Genomic DNA, 16,468 nt, shown 5'->3' with positions numbered 1-16,468 from the left:
GAACTGTTGCTCTTACTAGAGCTTGCTGTGTTTCTGAGCAGCTAAGAATGACTGGGTTTACTGACACTTAGTACAGCTTTGGTTTGGTGCATGACTTTGGATTGTTATGTTCACTGAGAGGATTTTTGATGTCATCAGGATCCCCCATTCATAATGAGGAGCATGTCATGAGATTGTTTGGAAGCATTGCAGTTACCTAATGAAACTGCATTTATGAAGTGTTCAGCACACAGGAGTAGTGATGACTATGTAACAGTTGGCAACAGGCATGCTCATGAGGTTGCTTAAGTTCCAGGTCAGAAAGGACCTGGCTTGGCAGTTTGGGTTGGACTGTTCCGATTGGAGCAGGGTCAAGACTGATTTGAATATAGCAAGGTTCACACAGCGGTGACATGGTGTGCATGATAACGATGGACTGGGATTAGGCCTGAATAATGACCAGTGGCTGAGATTGATTCAAGCATCCCATCTGTCACTTTTCATAGACTTTAATATGTCACCCTAAGGTGGATGGGTTTGTCCAGACATGGGTTCTGTGCACACTGTGACACTGGAGCCAAGCTATACCTGTCTGATGAGTCCATAACAAGGGCAAAACCGGTCCTTGGTTGCTTGCGTTCCAGTTCAGGGAGAACCTGGCTTCACATTTCAGGCTGGACTGTACCCCCTTGGAGCAGGGTCAAGACTGATTTGCATATAGCTTAGGTGACATGGTGTGCAAAATAACGATGGACCCGGATATGGCTCCAAGTCATTCCCAGTGTTTGAGACTAGTTCAAGCATTCCATCCATCACTTTTGGTATATGGTAAAAGCTGGTTGTGATAAATGGAAAAATTAAAAAATGCCCCCAACACCGTGTAAGAAAACTCCCAGGGTGTCACAGTCATTAGTAGTGGCAGCTTGTGACTTTTGAAAATGGTGGGGAATAATACTTGGCCCAAATTCCAGTAAGTGAAATGAGCAAGCTTGACTTAATGGGAGGTTTGGGGAGGACCATTTTCTTTCTGAGAACATTTTGAAATGAGATTGCAATGAGATCAACTAGTGCATTTTAAAGCAGAATTTCTAGAAACACTGCCTCACATGCCACAGGCTTTAAAAGAGAAATCATTAATTATTCAAGCCCTTTCATGATATGCCTTATGCTCCCAAGGAGTTGATCCCATTTTGTTCCAAAACTTACCATCAATTACTTGCACTTACTCACATTCACACTAACTTGCACCCTTACTCCCTCTCATTCTCACTCCGTCTCATTCAATGACATTCACTTATTCTCATTCACACTTGCACTCATTTACTCAGTCATGCTCACACTCACTTGAACTCTTGTTTTTATTCATTCTGTCTCTCTTATTGTCACTCACTCTGACTCATACTGTCTCACTTATTTTCATTGCACCTCACTCATTCTCACTCAGTTATACTCACTGTTATATATTGTGACTCATTATCAACCACATTTATTCTCATTCACTCTCTTTCACATACAGTATAACTCATTAATTCTCACTTACTTTCTTACCCTTACTAATTCTTACTTACTCTCAATCACTCAGTCGTCCTCACTCTCTCACTTATTGTACTCACTATTACTTTCACTAACTCTTACTCATTCTTACTCTGTCACTCGCACTCACTCTTATTTTCACTCTTGCTCACTTTCACTCTCTTAATCTCACTCACTCTGACTCACTCATACTCAATGCAATTTACTATCACTCAATCTGTCACTCATTCTCTCACTTCCACCTACAGACATACAACTACACTCACACATAAGTATGCTCTCCCCTTCATAGACACACACTTTCACCCAAACGGATGTACACAACATTTAAAACTGAATCCTCAAACCTGTGCAGTTGCAGGTATCAGGTTTCAGTCTCGACCTTTTCTCTCCAACCCTTCTTAACTCTGTAAAAAGTTGGGAAAGAGCGAGGTGATAGGTTGATTTGTATGCAGTCCTTGGCACTGCAGGACTTAAGCCCACAGTGCTTGTGGCTATCTTTTAGCTGTGATGCTTTAGCACATCACAGATGGGGAGGCACTGAGGCATGAGAGGCCAGGCCCATGAAGCCAGGGCTGGGACTTCACCAGCCCTGGGCAAACTCTTTGATGGCTGGTGCAGCTGTCTTTATGCATATGTGCCAGTCATCAGACAGTGTCACTGCCTAAGGATGCTGCTCTACCTGAAGTTCAGCTTTTTAGGTCTTGCCTAGCGTTGCAGCGCACATGCGCTGCTCGCTTTGCGAGACATGCAGTATACACTATAGCGGGGAAGCTTTGTTTAAGCTCCGCCCACTCTCTGCCCATATTTTTATTGGCTTACATCCTAAATGCTGCATTGTGATTGGTTTTCGGCTTCTTAGTCCCTCCTCCTGACGGCCATGCCGTCATTTGTGTCCTTCCATGGCTATTGGCCCCTTAACTTTAAAAAGTCTTTTGTTCCCCTACCTCCCCCCGTTCCCTCCTGCAGTCCGTGACTTCTCAGCACACCACTGTCCCTCACCCCCACCCCCACTCCTGTTCTTGCCTTTTTGGATGCCCGCACTTCCGTTTAGAATGCAATAGGTCTCGCGTAAATACGACTCCCATTGCATTTTAAATGCTTGTTTGCCCCCTGATTTGCTGGCTGAATTCACACTCCTTTTTACATCTCACCTAGCGTTGCAGTGCATGCACTGCTTGCTTTGTTTGTCTTGCACAGTAACCCGGAGAGCAGCAGGAATCGCTGGCGGAGCCAGCCATGGCGCAGGGGGCCATGGAACACAGCTTGCCCGACCTCCCCCCAGTGTTTGTTTGCTCCCGCCCTCCCCCTTCGAACCCCCATGTGCCCTGGTTCTTTTTGAGTCTGAGATCTTTAACTTTCATCACCAGTGCGTGATTCAGAACTTGCGACGCTCTCACACTTACTCACTCTCATATCATTTTATCTTGTGAGTCTGTGTCCGCCTTTTTCTTGCCAGCCAATGCGCTCCGCGAGGAACCGTAACCAGGGCAACGCGGCGTGTCGGACTCTAATATTAAATTAGCATTTCTTGTTTGGCGAAGTTCTTCTTCTGGGCTTGTGCAGCTCGTGTTCAGATGTCTGTGGCAGGAGCAGCCCTCCAGCTTTCTGGACACTCTTCGGCGGACTTGTCGTGGCACAAGCAGCGCCCTTACTCACCAGTAGGGTACAGCTCTTCAACCCTAGACTGCCAATGTTTAGGCAGATCACGTAAACCTTTAGATGTATTTTATCACACTTGCCAAGCAGGGTGCTGGCACAAATGACAGACAAGGAGGACCATGCACATTGATTTGATATATTGTGTAATTTACTTTAATGTTTATTGTACAGAAATTGTATTATTCCTTATACGGAAATCAATTGTAGCCTGCAGGCTCCTTCCTTCCCTCCACCCGCGTGTCCTCGCTGCCCCCCGATCTCGCCTAGTCTTTCTACCCATGCCCTCTCCATTCCTCTGTCCACCTCCATCCTATTGGATACCCAGTCTTCAGGAATACACACGTGGGTGTTGTGTATTTATGGTGGCAGGGCAGGCTGGGTAGAGAGTACCGAGGACCAGTCTCGCATCCGGGCAGCAGAGCTCCGGACTTGCGCACAGCTGGGCAGGGTACCTTGAGTGGGTAGTTTTGTCTGCACTGGAGTGTATGCTCCTCCCAGGAGGTCTCTGGAGCTACAAGTACTCTGCACCCTAAAGTTCCTCCACCAACGTGCCAGCTTCTTATTCTGAAACCGGTTGTGCCCATAACACCGCCTATTGATGAGACGAGAACTTATGCACTTCCGATCTTTGGTCTCTCTGCTGAAATTGATAACTTGTGTTTATGTTTACTTAGTACAAGATCAAAAAACTCACCCTATATTGCAATATTATGCGCTAATGTGCTGCATCGCTAAATACTTACAAGGTCCCAAAGGCGAGACCAATTGCATTGCAAATGCTTGTTTTTATTATACCGACTGTGAATAATTTGGTGTTATGCGCTGTTGGTATAATAAACATAGGCCAGAAAATATGGATGGCATAGCCCTGATGCCCGTAAGGGTGAGCCACCACAGGTCATTAGATTTGTGTTTTATAAAAACAAAGTACCGTTTTGAGAGTTTGTTTTTGCAAAACAAGTTTGCTGATCAGCTGCATGAAAAATTGTGTCTGCTTAGCAAACGTTCAGTTCGTTTAGAGGAGACACTATGGTGACTGCTCCTCTGAAAGCATGCATATCTCGCTGAGATCTCTAAATTGGCAGGCAGTTGTCCATAAGAGCTACTGAGATTAACTCGTCTAATTTGCTATAGCATAAAAATGTAAAATTACAGTAAAATTGTGCATTACAAGAGGAGTGTAACCCTCCATTTTAGCTCTATTTTTCTAGCGCTAAATGCAAACAGCAGCATTCAGCAGCTGGTCACTCTGCATTCCTGTGCTCTTGCCGTAGGCATTTTTACCAAATTACTAAAACTGCACAAGTGTCCATAATCGCAAAATTTGTGGTGATTTTCAGTATTCTCATGTCACAAGAGTTACATAAAATTACAGAAATGGCTTTGATTACTCCAGCTTTATGAACATTCAGCCAGGTCTAATTATTACTTCTGCTTCTGTGGTGGGTGGCGGGCCCTTTGCCATTGCTCTCATTATGGACGCTGTTTTTGATATACAAAGTTACTTGTACACAAACCCTTTGTAAAATGTGGAATGTCGAGTCAAAAGGGGGAATGTGAGTAAGCAGTGCAATGAACAGCCAACACGTCAGATAAAACAAGCATTTGCAATGCAATCGGTCTCGCCTTTGGGACCTTATATGTATTTAGCTATGCAGCACATTAGCCTGAGTGCTGAAACATCTACTGTTCTTTAATATGGAGGGAAAAGTAAGCACCAGGTATGGGAACACATGGAGAGAAATATTGCCTTTCAGCGGGAAATGGTATAGTCCAAGCTCTGTTTTTAATATAAGATCAGGGCCTTCGGTGGCCATATCACTGAAAATACAAGATTTGAAAAATAAATTATTGTCTACAGGTGCTCGCGGAAGACAATTTCTATGGACTGGAATCTAGAGAATGCTAAAGTGATTCTGGTATTTTACTGACCTCTGCTGCTCATTATCTATCAAGAAAGTTAAATAGAGGCAGTTGCCAGAAAAAGAAAAAAAGAAAGTCCTTCAGCAGAAAGCAATTCTGGTATTTTACTGACCTCTGCTAGTCGTTATCTATCAAGACAGTTAAATAGAGGCAGTTGAACAGAAAAAAAGTCCCTAAGCGAAGCACACAAGTCCTAGGACTGATCTCCAAAGCCCACAAAGTGCATACACATATAAGTATACACTAAAGTATATAGGTATATACCAAAGTATATACAAGAGGGCTCTAATGCTCGGCGTAAAGAATAGAACAATTTTGAAAATGGGAGTCGTGGTTTGGATGCGCAAGATGGCCGCAGCCACTCGGTGGCGCTCCCAAGTCCGCACCATCCATCTGCCGAATATCCTGGGGCTGATTGCTTGAACAGGTTTGGGAAGCCACTGCCATCACCCTGTAGACCCGCCCAATGAGAGAGGAGTACAAGGGCCCAGTTGGGATGAAGCCCTGTGCCCATGTTGCGAGGAAGGGATGGCGGCCCTATCCGAAGAGGGGGGCTTCACAGGGTTGTCCCTGCGGTGCCAAGGGAGGCCATTCAAAGCAATTACAGAGGCTGGCCCCCCACCAACCTGGGGAGCAGAAAGGGCCCCCTGTCTTCACCAGCTGAACAGATCACACCCAGAGGTGGCAGACTAGTGGGAGTGGCTGCGGCCTGCAGAGGCAAAATGAGGAGAAAGTGGAGAGGCAACAGTGAGTGCAAGATAAAATAAGCCTTGGTGATCCCATAGGAGGGGGAGAGCCTGGCATTGTCAATGCTGTCAACACAGTGTCGAAGAGAGGTGGCAAGGGTGTCCCTGGATCTTGCCCAATTGACCCAATAGATCAACTCCCCTTCCCATAGTGGGGGACATACCATTGATGGGGTTTGTTCCAACTTCCCTTCAGCTGTACAAGATCCTCTCCCTGTCTCTTGGTCTGTTCATTTTTTAATTCTATTCTCTTGGACCATTAAGCCATCCTATCCTTCTACGAAGACTTTGGAGGCTAGACCCCCTCCTCGCATTGAGCCTGCTGCCTTGGACAGAGTCCTGGCAGATACCCGTCCGGGTACTTTTGGGGGTCTGTTGGAAGCAGTTGGTGGATTTAATACTTGGCTGGCCAGAGCAGTGGAGCATTTCTTCGCACCTCTGGGTCATAAAAGAGCGAGAAAATCCCCGTCCCAACCCTGGTTTTCAAAGGAATTAAAAGAACGAAAAAGATCCTGTAAAAAGCTTGAGCGTTCTTGGAGACATGCCTATTGTCCGCTAGCCAAAGTGGCTCTCAGGAAGGCTTAGAACAACTATTACGCTATGGTCAAGCTGTCCAAAGGCCACTTTTTTGCAGAGCGTATTGCCCAATCAAAAAATAATTCAAAATAAATATTTGCAATCGTTCAAAGCTTCCTGAATCCATGCACTGAACAGATGCCTTCGCCCATCTCTAACGATTGGTGTGAGCAGCTTTCGGGATTTTTTATTGATAAAATTCAAGCCATACAGGATAGCTTTGGGACTGTTATTCAACTGCAGGCGATCTATTCGCATCAGACAGCCGTAGACTCTGATCCAGTTCGCCCCTGTTTGACTACATTTACTCCCATCCCGGTGTCAGATACTCTGGCAATACTTAAATTGCTTAAATCAGGCTCTCCTACAGATCCCTGCCGAGCAAGGTTATTGGCGGCAGTAGCGGAGGTAGTTAACCCGGAAGTCAACAAAATTGTCAATCTGTCCCTCTGGGCCGCCACAGTCCCGCCTGAGTGGAAACAGGCAAAACTCCTCCTCCTGCAGAAAAAACCTTCATTAAATACCACTACCCCGGCTAGTTACCGCCCAATTTCACTCCTCCCAACTGTGGCTAAGGTGTGTGAGAAGGCTGCTCACAAGCAGCTCTCTGAGTTTCTTGAGACTTGAGACTTCCACCCCACCCAGTCGGGTTTCAGGGCCTCTCATAGCACCGAGACGGCCCTGGTTGAGGTGGCGGAGGCTATTAGAGAGTGCCTGGATGCCGGCGGCAGAGCGGCTCTAGTGCTATTAGACCTCTCTGCTGCATTTGACATCGTGCCACACCGCCAACTTTTGGCACGGTTGTCTCACATCGGCATCCCTGGTCAGGTGTGGGAGTGGATTGAATCCTTTCTAACCAATAGAACACACCAGGTATGGCTGCCTCCTTTCTCCTCAACTCCGAGAAGTCTGACTACGGGGTCCCTCAGGGCTCAACATTGAGCCCTCTTCTGTTTAATGTCTATATGACGCCCCTTATTTACCTGACGGAGGAGCTGGGTGCTAAGATCATAGCCTATGCTGATGATACCCAGCTCCTCTTCACGTGGAAGAAAACTGATTTCTCTCCGACCATTGCCAAAAACTGTCTTGCAGAAGTTTTTAAATGGTTAGCGCAAGCCCAAATGAAATGCAACGAGGAGAAATCGGAGGTGCTCCTATATGGACCCTTCCCCCCGCATTTCAGAGAGGATACTGGCCAGTGGGTTACCCCATGCCTAACTCTATGGGGAGCCCGGCGAAAAATCTGGGGGTTTGGTTCAGTGAGGAATTAAGATTTCTGCCTCAGATTAATAAATTATCCAGTGTGTTCTTTGGCACACTGAAACGCTCAAAGAAGTTCCTGCCCCTCTTGCCCAAAGAGGCTAAAGAAATAGTGACCCATGCTCTCATCCTTTTACATGTGGACTATGCCAATGCTTTGTACATTGGTCTCCCGGCATATCAGCTAAAAAAGCTGCAGGTTGTCCAGAACGCGCAACAAGAGCTTTATTGGGTAATCCTGGCAGGGCTAGCAGAAGGCAGACTCTACGGGATCTGCACTGGCTCCCGGTTGACCAATGGATTTTGTTTAAGGCTCTTACACTGTCCCACCGCGCCCTCTACAAGGCAGGGCCTCAGTATCTTAGGAGACGCTTCACGTTCTATGTGCCACCCAGACATTTATGCTCTACAGGCCAATGCCTCGCTGTCGTACCTAGGTACCGCCTGGTTAGAATGGGTGGCAGCTCCCTCTCTGTTAGAGCGGCTATGGCTTGGAATGCCTTGCCCTTTGAATTTCGAAACATCGGTGACCACAGGCTGTAAAAAACATTTAAAAACGTTGTTATTCAAGTAATCCTCCTGCCGAGTCAGCTCCCTTCTGTCTCCACCATTTGGCTTCCGCGCCAGAACACTTCTGAGTAGCCGTGTGCGCTATAAATGGAGGTTAACATAACATAACAAGGGGAACGCCTGCTCTGCTCGAAGATACTGTACTGTGGGAGGGGAAGCCTCGGGGGGCTGGATTAGAGGCCTTCTTGCACCGGTGGATGTAATTGAGAATGCGTCGTCTTGGAGGGGGAAACCAGGGGTGTGAATCAACTCCACCAGGCCAGTCTGCTTGTGCTGCCCCTCCAGAGGTGCGCGGAGGGGGTTTGGCGTGCTCACACTAAATTTGGCTGGATTCATAACAAAAATGCACTTCTGCCAGCAGACAGGGTACTCCCCAAACAGGAGATACTGGATAAATTAGCCAACCACTCATACAATCACTATAGGAGGGAATAGTGTGGGGTCAGGTCATGAGCGGAAAGGGGGGGCAAAGAAATGTGACTGATCCTGCAGGCGATTGAGGTCTTCAAACACCACCCAGCAACTAAAATAGGGAGAGTGTTTGCAGATGTGGCACTGCTCTTGTAACACCTACGTAAAACAAAAGGATGAATTACAGAAAAAGAGGCCCACATCGCAACGCTAGAAAGCGCTGTAAAGGAGTTAAGCCAAACTGTTGAAAATGTGAAAAACAAATAAACCAAAAGAGGGACTAGGAGCTAATTATTAGTTCCAGCACCCTCGCTCCCTAAATGTCACAGTTAAACAAAAGAAGGATGCTGTTCCTCCAGAGAAAGCGAGTGAGAGAAATAAGACGGGCTGATAAACTGGATCAGGGGATCAGTGTGATCTGAAGTGAATGCCTTCGCACATCAGATGGGCGTCATGCCTCATCATTGGACTGCTCCGCGTTGGGCTGACATAGCAATGCCCAACTTGCCCCTCGAGGGAGATCTTTATCAGAGATCTTCTGATTTTGTAGCCGTAATGATGAGTGTAAGTGAGAATATGGTGAGTGTTGGGTGGTGTGGTAGGTGATGAAAAAATGTCTAGGGGTACCAAAGGTGGTTTAATAAGGTGGTCCCCTTGACAAGAGTAAAAACGAATGAACACTGTCGTAGGAGCTAATGAGCCTTGACAGCTTAAAATATGTGAAGTAGAATCAACATGTTTCATGCCTTGTGGCACAACTGGATCTGATGCAATTTGTCAGGACCAAATAGATGACGCCTACCCTACACCTGATTGGGAATGAAGGTGTGTTTGAATGAATGTGCTGAAGAGAAGAGAGCTGCATAGGTCACGAAATAAAAGCATTTTTGAGAGAAGTACAGCTTCCTGTGCTAGAGTAAGTAGATCAGGAAGCGTTAGAGGAAGACTTGTCATTAGGGGAGAGGGAGGAGGTGCTGAGTACCATGCAGATACCTGTGGAATTGTTTAAACGATTGGCCCTGCTCCTTAAACACATCTCAGCAATATGTTCCAGGCTGCCAGGAATGCTGGGGACCTTCAGTCTGACCTCAACCATGCCATTATAGTTGTGATCCCCAAACAAGACAAACCCAGAGAGCTCTGTGCCTCCTGCTGACCCATCTGATCGTTAAATACAGAAAGTAAACTATTGGCTACAACTCTGGCGAAGAGGGTGACTAGAGTGATTACCTCCCTCATACGCGAGGACCAGAAAGGATTCATGACAGGACAGGAAATGCTTCTTAACCTTAGATGGCTATAGATGTGGCTGGATGCCACCAAGGGGCAACAAGAGCATAAAGTGAGAGCATCATTAGATGCCAAAAAGGCCATCAGCTCCACCTACTGGAGGTACAGTCATGCAAGTATGAGACGTTTTGAACTTGGCCTCAAATTCTGTTATACAGAGCACTCATGGGAGCAGTGAGGGTAAATGGGGTGCTGTCAGACAAGTTTGAGTTCGTGCCAGCTATGCCCCTACTATTTCCATTATGCCTGGGGCTGATAGCATGCTGGTTCTGCTTCAGGGCTGACATCACGAGGTTCCCAGAGGTGACAAGTGAACCTTAAAAGATCTTACTCTATGTGGACGATGTCTTGAAATAACTGTCCAACCGCGTGATTGCACTCCTGACAGTTTGTCAGTGTTCCGGAATTTTCAAACATACTCCGTCTCTCGTATTAACTGCGACAAGTCCATCCTCTATCAGACAGGGGACTGAGATGGCCTAAAAGGCTTGCTTGGAACTTTTCGGCAATGAAAAGGAGTTTTAAATAATTGAGCATTGCAGTGATGCTCAACAGAGACAGTTTAATTGAATGGAACCTAGATAGAGCCCTGGAAAAGTTTCACCACGATGGAGGTAGGTGGCACAGGCTTCCTTTATCAGTCATGGGGAGGACCTCCATCTTTAAATTGAACGCCCTACCTAAACTACTCTATGCATTGCAGAATAGCGTATTTGAGGTAAGAGAAGCCTATTTTTCTGCATTGGAGGTCATTGCCCTGGAATGGGGGAACCACCAGGATAGCATTATAAACTTTATTTAGGTATGGCTGCATGGAAGGATATATATCTCTGCCCAACATAAGGGCATATGACTGGACAGCGCAGCTCTAGGTTATTAATGGTTGGGGGTTCACACCACATTCCAACCCAGTGACCAGACTAGAAAGGACACGGATGGCCCCAGATATATACTTACACTATATTTACAGGAAGGCGGGCAAACGCCACATGGCGATGTGGGATGCAGCTCAGGGGCTTTACGCTGGCAGGGAAAGAGTACCGGTCCTACTCCCTCATGGAAGAGTACGACATTAATGGAGATATGTAAATTAACCGGCTTCAAAGAATGGGAGCTAGAATAGAATAGGGAATAGAATTCCTGGGAGATGTACCTTGAAGGGTAGGATTAAAATCATTTGAAGCCTTGTAACAAGAACTTTAACTTTCACCCACTCAAAAATGTAAATACATTCAACTAACGCACGCACTTTGGGAGAAGGGGCGAACTGGGACGATATACCTAGTATAGCCCACTACAAAACTGGGTTTTGCAGGGTGAGATTGGCCAAAGGCCGGTGTCACAGTACCACTGCACCATGGTTAACAACACCCTAGATCATCTCCAGAACCTGAGGCGGTGGGGGGAGAAGGATATTGGAGCTATGGAGGATATTGACTGGAAGGCGGCCCTGATGCCCCCCAGGGAAGTGGTACTAATCTCTAAGCTGAGATTAATACAACTAAGCAAACTATATAGGGAATACTGTAATAGGAAAAAATTATTTAAAATGAGGAGTGTAGCCAGCCCCAATTGCACTAGATGCATTACGGCGGTGGGTACGTTCCTACAGACAATGTAGAACAAGGTGAATAGGTACTAGGGGGAAGTCATACAGAACTCTTTCTATGACCTACCATACCACCACATTTTTGGCAATTTATGCCGAACTTGTGAAAAAGGTGGAATACACAATTTTTTCAAACCTCAAGGATTGGAACTAGGTTATAAAACCATCCAAATCTGCTCTGCAGGTGAACTAGAGAAACATGCATATTTTGGGCCTTCCAGGCAGGTGGTATGATTTTCCAGGCAAAACTTTGTTCTTGGAAATGTGAACAGGCTGCTAGAAGTTCCTGTAAAATGGACAGTTTGCCGTTTGTCACTGGATTACCAGATGCCTTCTTCCTTGTTTTTTATCTATGTCAGTCGGAAGCGGATTATAGAAATGTTGTGGATTCATGCTGCAATCCACAGAACATTTTTTTTCCCCAGCTCTAGTTGTAAGCAGGAGCGACTCCTTTGCTAGGGTGGTGGAGCATCACCCCACTGCTCTCAGAGCAGGAAAAGGAAAAATAAAATGCTAATAACATGGTTATTATCATTTTATTTTTAGTAGCTTGGGGACTGAGTTTGGGCGGGGCTGGTGTTGGAGCCTGCTGGAGTGGTTTGCACCCTCTAAGTATGCATGACGGTTTGGCCAAACAGTCATGCGCACTTTACATGTTTCCCACCAGGCTGTAATACCCAGCTGGATAGAAAACCTGCACAGGCTCCCAGTTCCAGTCTGAGCACCGAACCACTGCGCTCAGACCAATTGGCTGAGGGGATTGGCTTAGAGGAGCCTGTGTGCTTCCTCCTTCTGGGTCAAAGCAATGACAGAGGAGAGATGGCGGCCGTCAGCTGTGAGGAGTTGAGTGTTTTTATTCTTTACATTTTGTACCCCCGCCACCCCGTTCCTTGCCAGCCGCCACTGGTTGTAAGTATTGGCTGGGGTGGGTGTTAAATAAGTGGGAGCGTTCTGGAAGTTTGTCTTCACTAAAGTTTATAGTTCCCATATATACCACTTTAACTTTACATGTAATGCCTGACTAATGCCAGTTCAAGGTGTGAATGTAATGATAGGAAAAAGCAAGAAACTCTTTCCTATTTATTATGGATGAGGAGGAAGGAATTTCTGAACATGCAAACATGATTTCCATTTGAAGAAAGAGGAAAAGCAGACAAAAGCTGTAGAACTCTAGAGTTCCAGCTCAACTAGCAGGCCACGCACCTAGGCATAAGCCTGACAGTTTTTATAATCTATTACATTTGTAATGCTGCATCAGTATTAGGGGTAAGGCCTTGATAACAAGGTGGAAATAATTTTGTATTCCTGTGCAGACTGGAGTTTGCCAAGCAAACACATTTCCAAGTATTGTGGTAATAACTGCCACCTTACAGTTTTGTCATTATAGATTACAACACATCAAAAGTGGTGAAATTAATTTCGGAAAGATGTGCAGAAAAATAGGCACAACATGCAGGATTTGTGGCCATATGTATCAAAAAAGAGTTTTGCGATTCTCAAATTGCGATTTTTAGCGAATCGCAATTAGAGAATCGCAAAATGCAATGTATGTAGGATTTGCCAAAATTTTTTGCGAATCCTACATATTCCTTATTTGCTAATCTCAAATTGAGATTTGCAAATAAGGAATACCTTCCCATTCATTCCTATGGGCTAGGAGGCCCATAGGAATCAATGGGAAGACATTCTCAATTTGCGATTACCAATTAGAGAATTGCAAATTGAGAATGCAATTTCAAGGCTGCAAGGGTACCAAAAGGACACCCTGTTGCACCCCTGAAATATCCATGTGTGCAAATTTTTCGCACATACGTGCCCTAAGGGCACGTATGTGCGACATATGGCACGTTTAAAAAATCAAAAAAGTGCTTTTTTTAAAGAAAATCGCAAATTACCATTAACTTGAAGTTGGTGGTAATTTGCAATTCCTTAAGGCCAAACAGCACATTTCTGGTGCTTCCAGAATTGCATTTAAGGAATCGCAATTTGCAATTCCTTAATTGCATTTGCAAAATAGAGACTCGCAAATTTTGCGATTCTCTAATTTGCGATGGCCTTTTGGAATGATACATCCCAAAAGGCTTTTTCCCATTTGCAAATGGGCAGATTATAAGAATCTGCCCATTGCAAAGGGGAAAAAGGCTTGATACATATGGACCTTGGTGTTGTAAATCCTAATTCCCCATGTTTTCTTTCATTTTGGAGTACAAATTTCATCCTGGGCATTGGTACATTCAAGGTACGATAGACACTCCACCTTATTCCGCAACCCCATAATCAAACCCCAAACCTATGATTTAGCAAAATTACTCTTTTTCTTGGGGAACTTATGTGCTTAAACTCTGCAAAATGTTGGGCTATAGGAGCATGTACCTATCTGATGTTGTCAAGGCAAGTGAAATGACCCAGACTTTCCCTTTCTTTTCAGGTGTGTTTATCACACATGGGGATGTAGGAGTGGCTACCGTTGTGGGCTCATCTGTCTTCAACATTCTTTTCGTAGTTGGGATCTGTGGATTATCTACAGTACAGGTATGTTTAGATTTCCTGATACAAAAAATACTGATGATTTCAGAGTCGTCTGAGTAAGTGGATGTGCCTCGCAAGTGTGGAAGTTTTTCACATCAAATTATATAATGTATCTGTTATGGAAGGTGAGAGGATTCCTCCTGAAGGTTCTATTGCATTTGAAATGATGACGGATGTTAGAATGTATGCATGCATGTGGTTAATAGGCTGGTATGAGTTTACTTCGTGTTACAAGACTATGCAATTTCCTTTAGATGTTGATGTTCATTCTAGAAAGCTTGATTTCCTGAGACATGCAGTGTATTAGAGAAAGCTGCCACCTAGATCCACACATTTTAAATGGGATCAAGTGTCTATAGTAAAGGAGAAAAATTAAATAAAATTAAAAAGCAGGTTAGAAATACATTGTGTCAGTGGTTAGAGTCCAAGTGGGGCATACAAGAAAAGGTGAGGAGAGAAGTTACAATGCAAGGTGTGAGGATTTTCCTGCGATTGTTAATGAATCATACAAATGGAAAATTGAAAATAAAAATGCTGATTTTGAACATGAAAATCGAAAAATAGACAAAGAAATTGACACAGATGAGAATAATAATTTCCTAAACCATCTGTTAGATTATAGACCTCCTCTGTACACAGAGGTGCACAGACAAAGAGAACCACGCATGAATACACAAGAAATAACAGCACTCTATAGCAAGTGTTCCGCCTGATAGTGCATCGCTAGCTGTACCTAGTCCTAGTGAAGTTTCACTAATAGTTGTAGAAACATAGTTTCCTGTGATTGAAGCTGTAGCCAATATACTACTTGAGAAGAGATAAATTAATATTGCTAATTCTAAAATTGAGGTTTGACGAGAGAATTGATTGTATACAATTCAGATAAATTGTGATACTTCTTTAAAGAATCAGCAAGGTATGCAGATGAAGCATATGATAAGCTTGAAGATTTAGCTGAAGAATTTGATATTGATTTATATAAAACAAAGAGCTTGCTGCAAAACCATGGAATGGAATTAAGTCAGGCAAAAATAGAACACATGGGTCTATTGACTCTACAAGCTCACATCAAGGAATCCATTAAAATAGGAGAGACTTGAGAAACTCGAAGGACAACTACAGAAAGAAAGCTAGCTTTAAAAAAGAAAAGATTGATAAGGAAATGAAATGAGTGTGGTCATGAGTGAACCTGAATGGAATCTATCTTGAATACACACTTTGAAACTGTTGTTCTTAAGAATTTGTGGGCATAATGTAAAGCAGCTGTTCCTAGGACGACAAAGTAGCCGCCAAGAGTTCCGTCTAATAACGCCCTGGCTGCTCTAGTTACAGGGAAATGCAAAATACAAACCAGTGATAGCTCATTTCAAACCTAAAGTGCTGGAGAAAGGGGTCAATAATGTACAAATGAAAGTCTCAGAGGAGCTGAAAGGCTCAGTGCATGTGGATTATGGGAGGCTTACGCAGATTTATGGTACATGCATTGGAGATGAAGGCAAGTGAAGGCATTTGCAGATTCATATCTGGTATCATCTAGGGTTGGTTTTGGACCTTAGCACACATATCCAATAGAGGGTGATGTGTTGGCAGACCGAGAATAATGATGATATACTGTATTGATTGTTTTGGTGATAAGCAGAAAAAAATATTAAGGAGAAGTTGATGACTAAGCAAAGGAAACAGATGCATATAGGTGGTAGAACTCAGATTATATAGTCAGACACAGGTTTTGTGCCAACTGCAAGTTCTGCTGTAAATGCTAATAAAACTTTTGGGGTACAAGGAATGCACAGGTTTGGAATGAGGAGTGATATGTTGCCAGTACAAGCCCAAAGTAGGGATAGAGGATTTGTGAACAATTCTGGAATTAATGTTAAAGGTCTGTTTGCTAAAGAAAAGCAATGCTTGTCATTTCTTCAGGAAAATTGGTAATTGGAAGCATGAATGTAGACAGAACCTAGGTTGAATGCAAAATGTTTTCTTCGCTGCAATTTGTAGAATGCAAATCAGTTACAGACAAAGTTTACTGTACCAGCCCAACTGACATCTCTGCAAAATGTGCAAAATTAGGGGCAATTTCATACGAATACACTTGTAGCTCCAGTGGGACCCTACTCTCACATACCCATCTACAAATGCAACAGAAGACCAACAATGTGGCAGCCACATCAGCAAACTTTACCTCAACATCCTCAGGAGAGAAACCAAGATCCTGAAGGCTAACACCACCAGTGCAACTGCAGTCACTCTTGCAGTTTGAGGCTTTCACCTACCTGAGCAGTATCATAGGCAACTAAGGTGGCACAGACGCCAACGTCAAGGCAAGAATTGGTGAAGCACGGGCAGCCTTCATTCAGTCCTCCTTCATGGAGCATTA

At 44.4% G+C, this 16,468-nt stretch overlaps 1 protein-coding gene across 4 annotated transcripts in view; it reads left to right on the top strand.

The window, feature by feature from the left end:
- Nucleotides 1–16,468, top strand: part of LOC146799096 (sodium/potassium/calcium exchanger 4-like) — a 937,744-nt gene that overhangs the window by 499,512 nt on the left and 421,764 nt on the right. For all 4 annotated transcript variants that reach the window (XM_085628040.1, XM_085628039.1, XM_085628038.1 and 1 more), the window contains one exon: nt 13,991–14,094. In XM_085628040.1, the coding sequence (XP_085484166.1) occupies nt 13,991–14,094 (104 nt within the window). The remainder of the gene's footprint in view (nt 1–13,990; nt 14,095–16,468) is intronic.

This window comes from Triturus cristatus, chromosome 9 (assembly GCF_964204655.1).
Source record: "Triturus cristatus chromosome 9, aTriCri1.1, whole genome shotgun sequence".
NCBI classification, from domain to species: Eukaryota; Metazoa; Chordata; class Amphibia; order Caudata; family Salamandridae; genus Triturus; species Triturus cristatus.
Note: the sequence above shows the minus strand (reverse complement) of the source record. Positions and strands in the feature narration are given on the sequence as shown.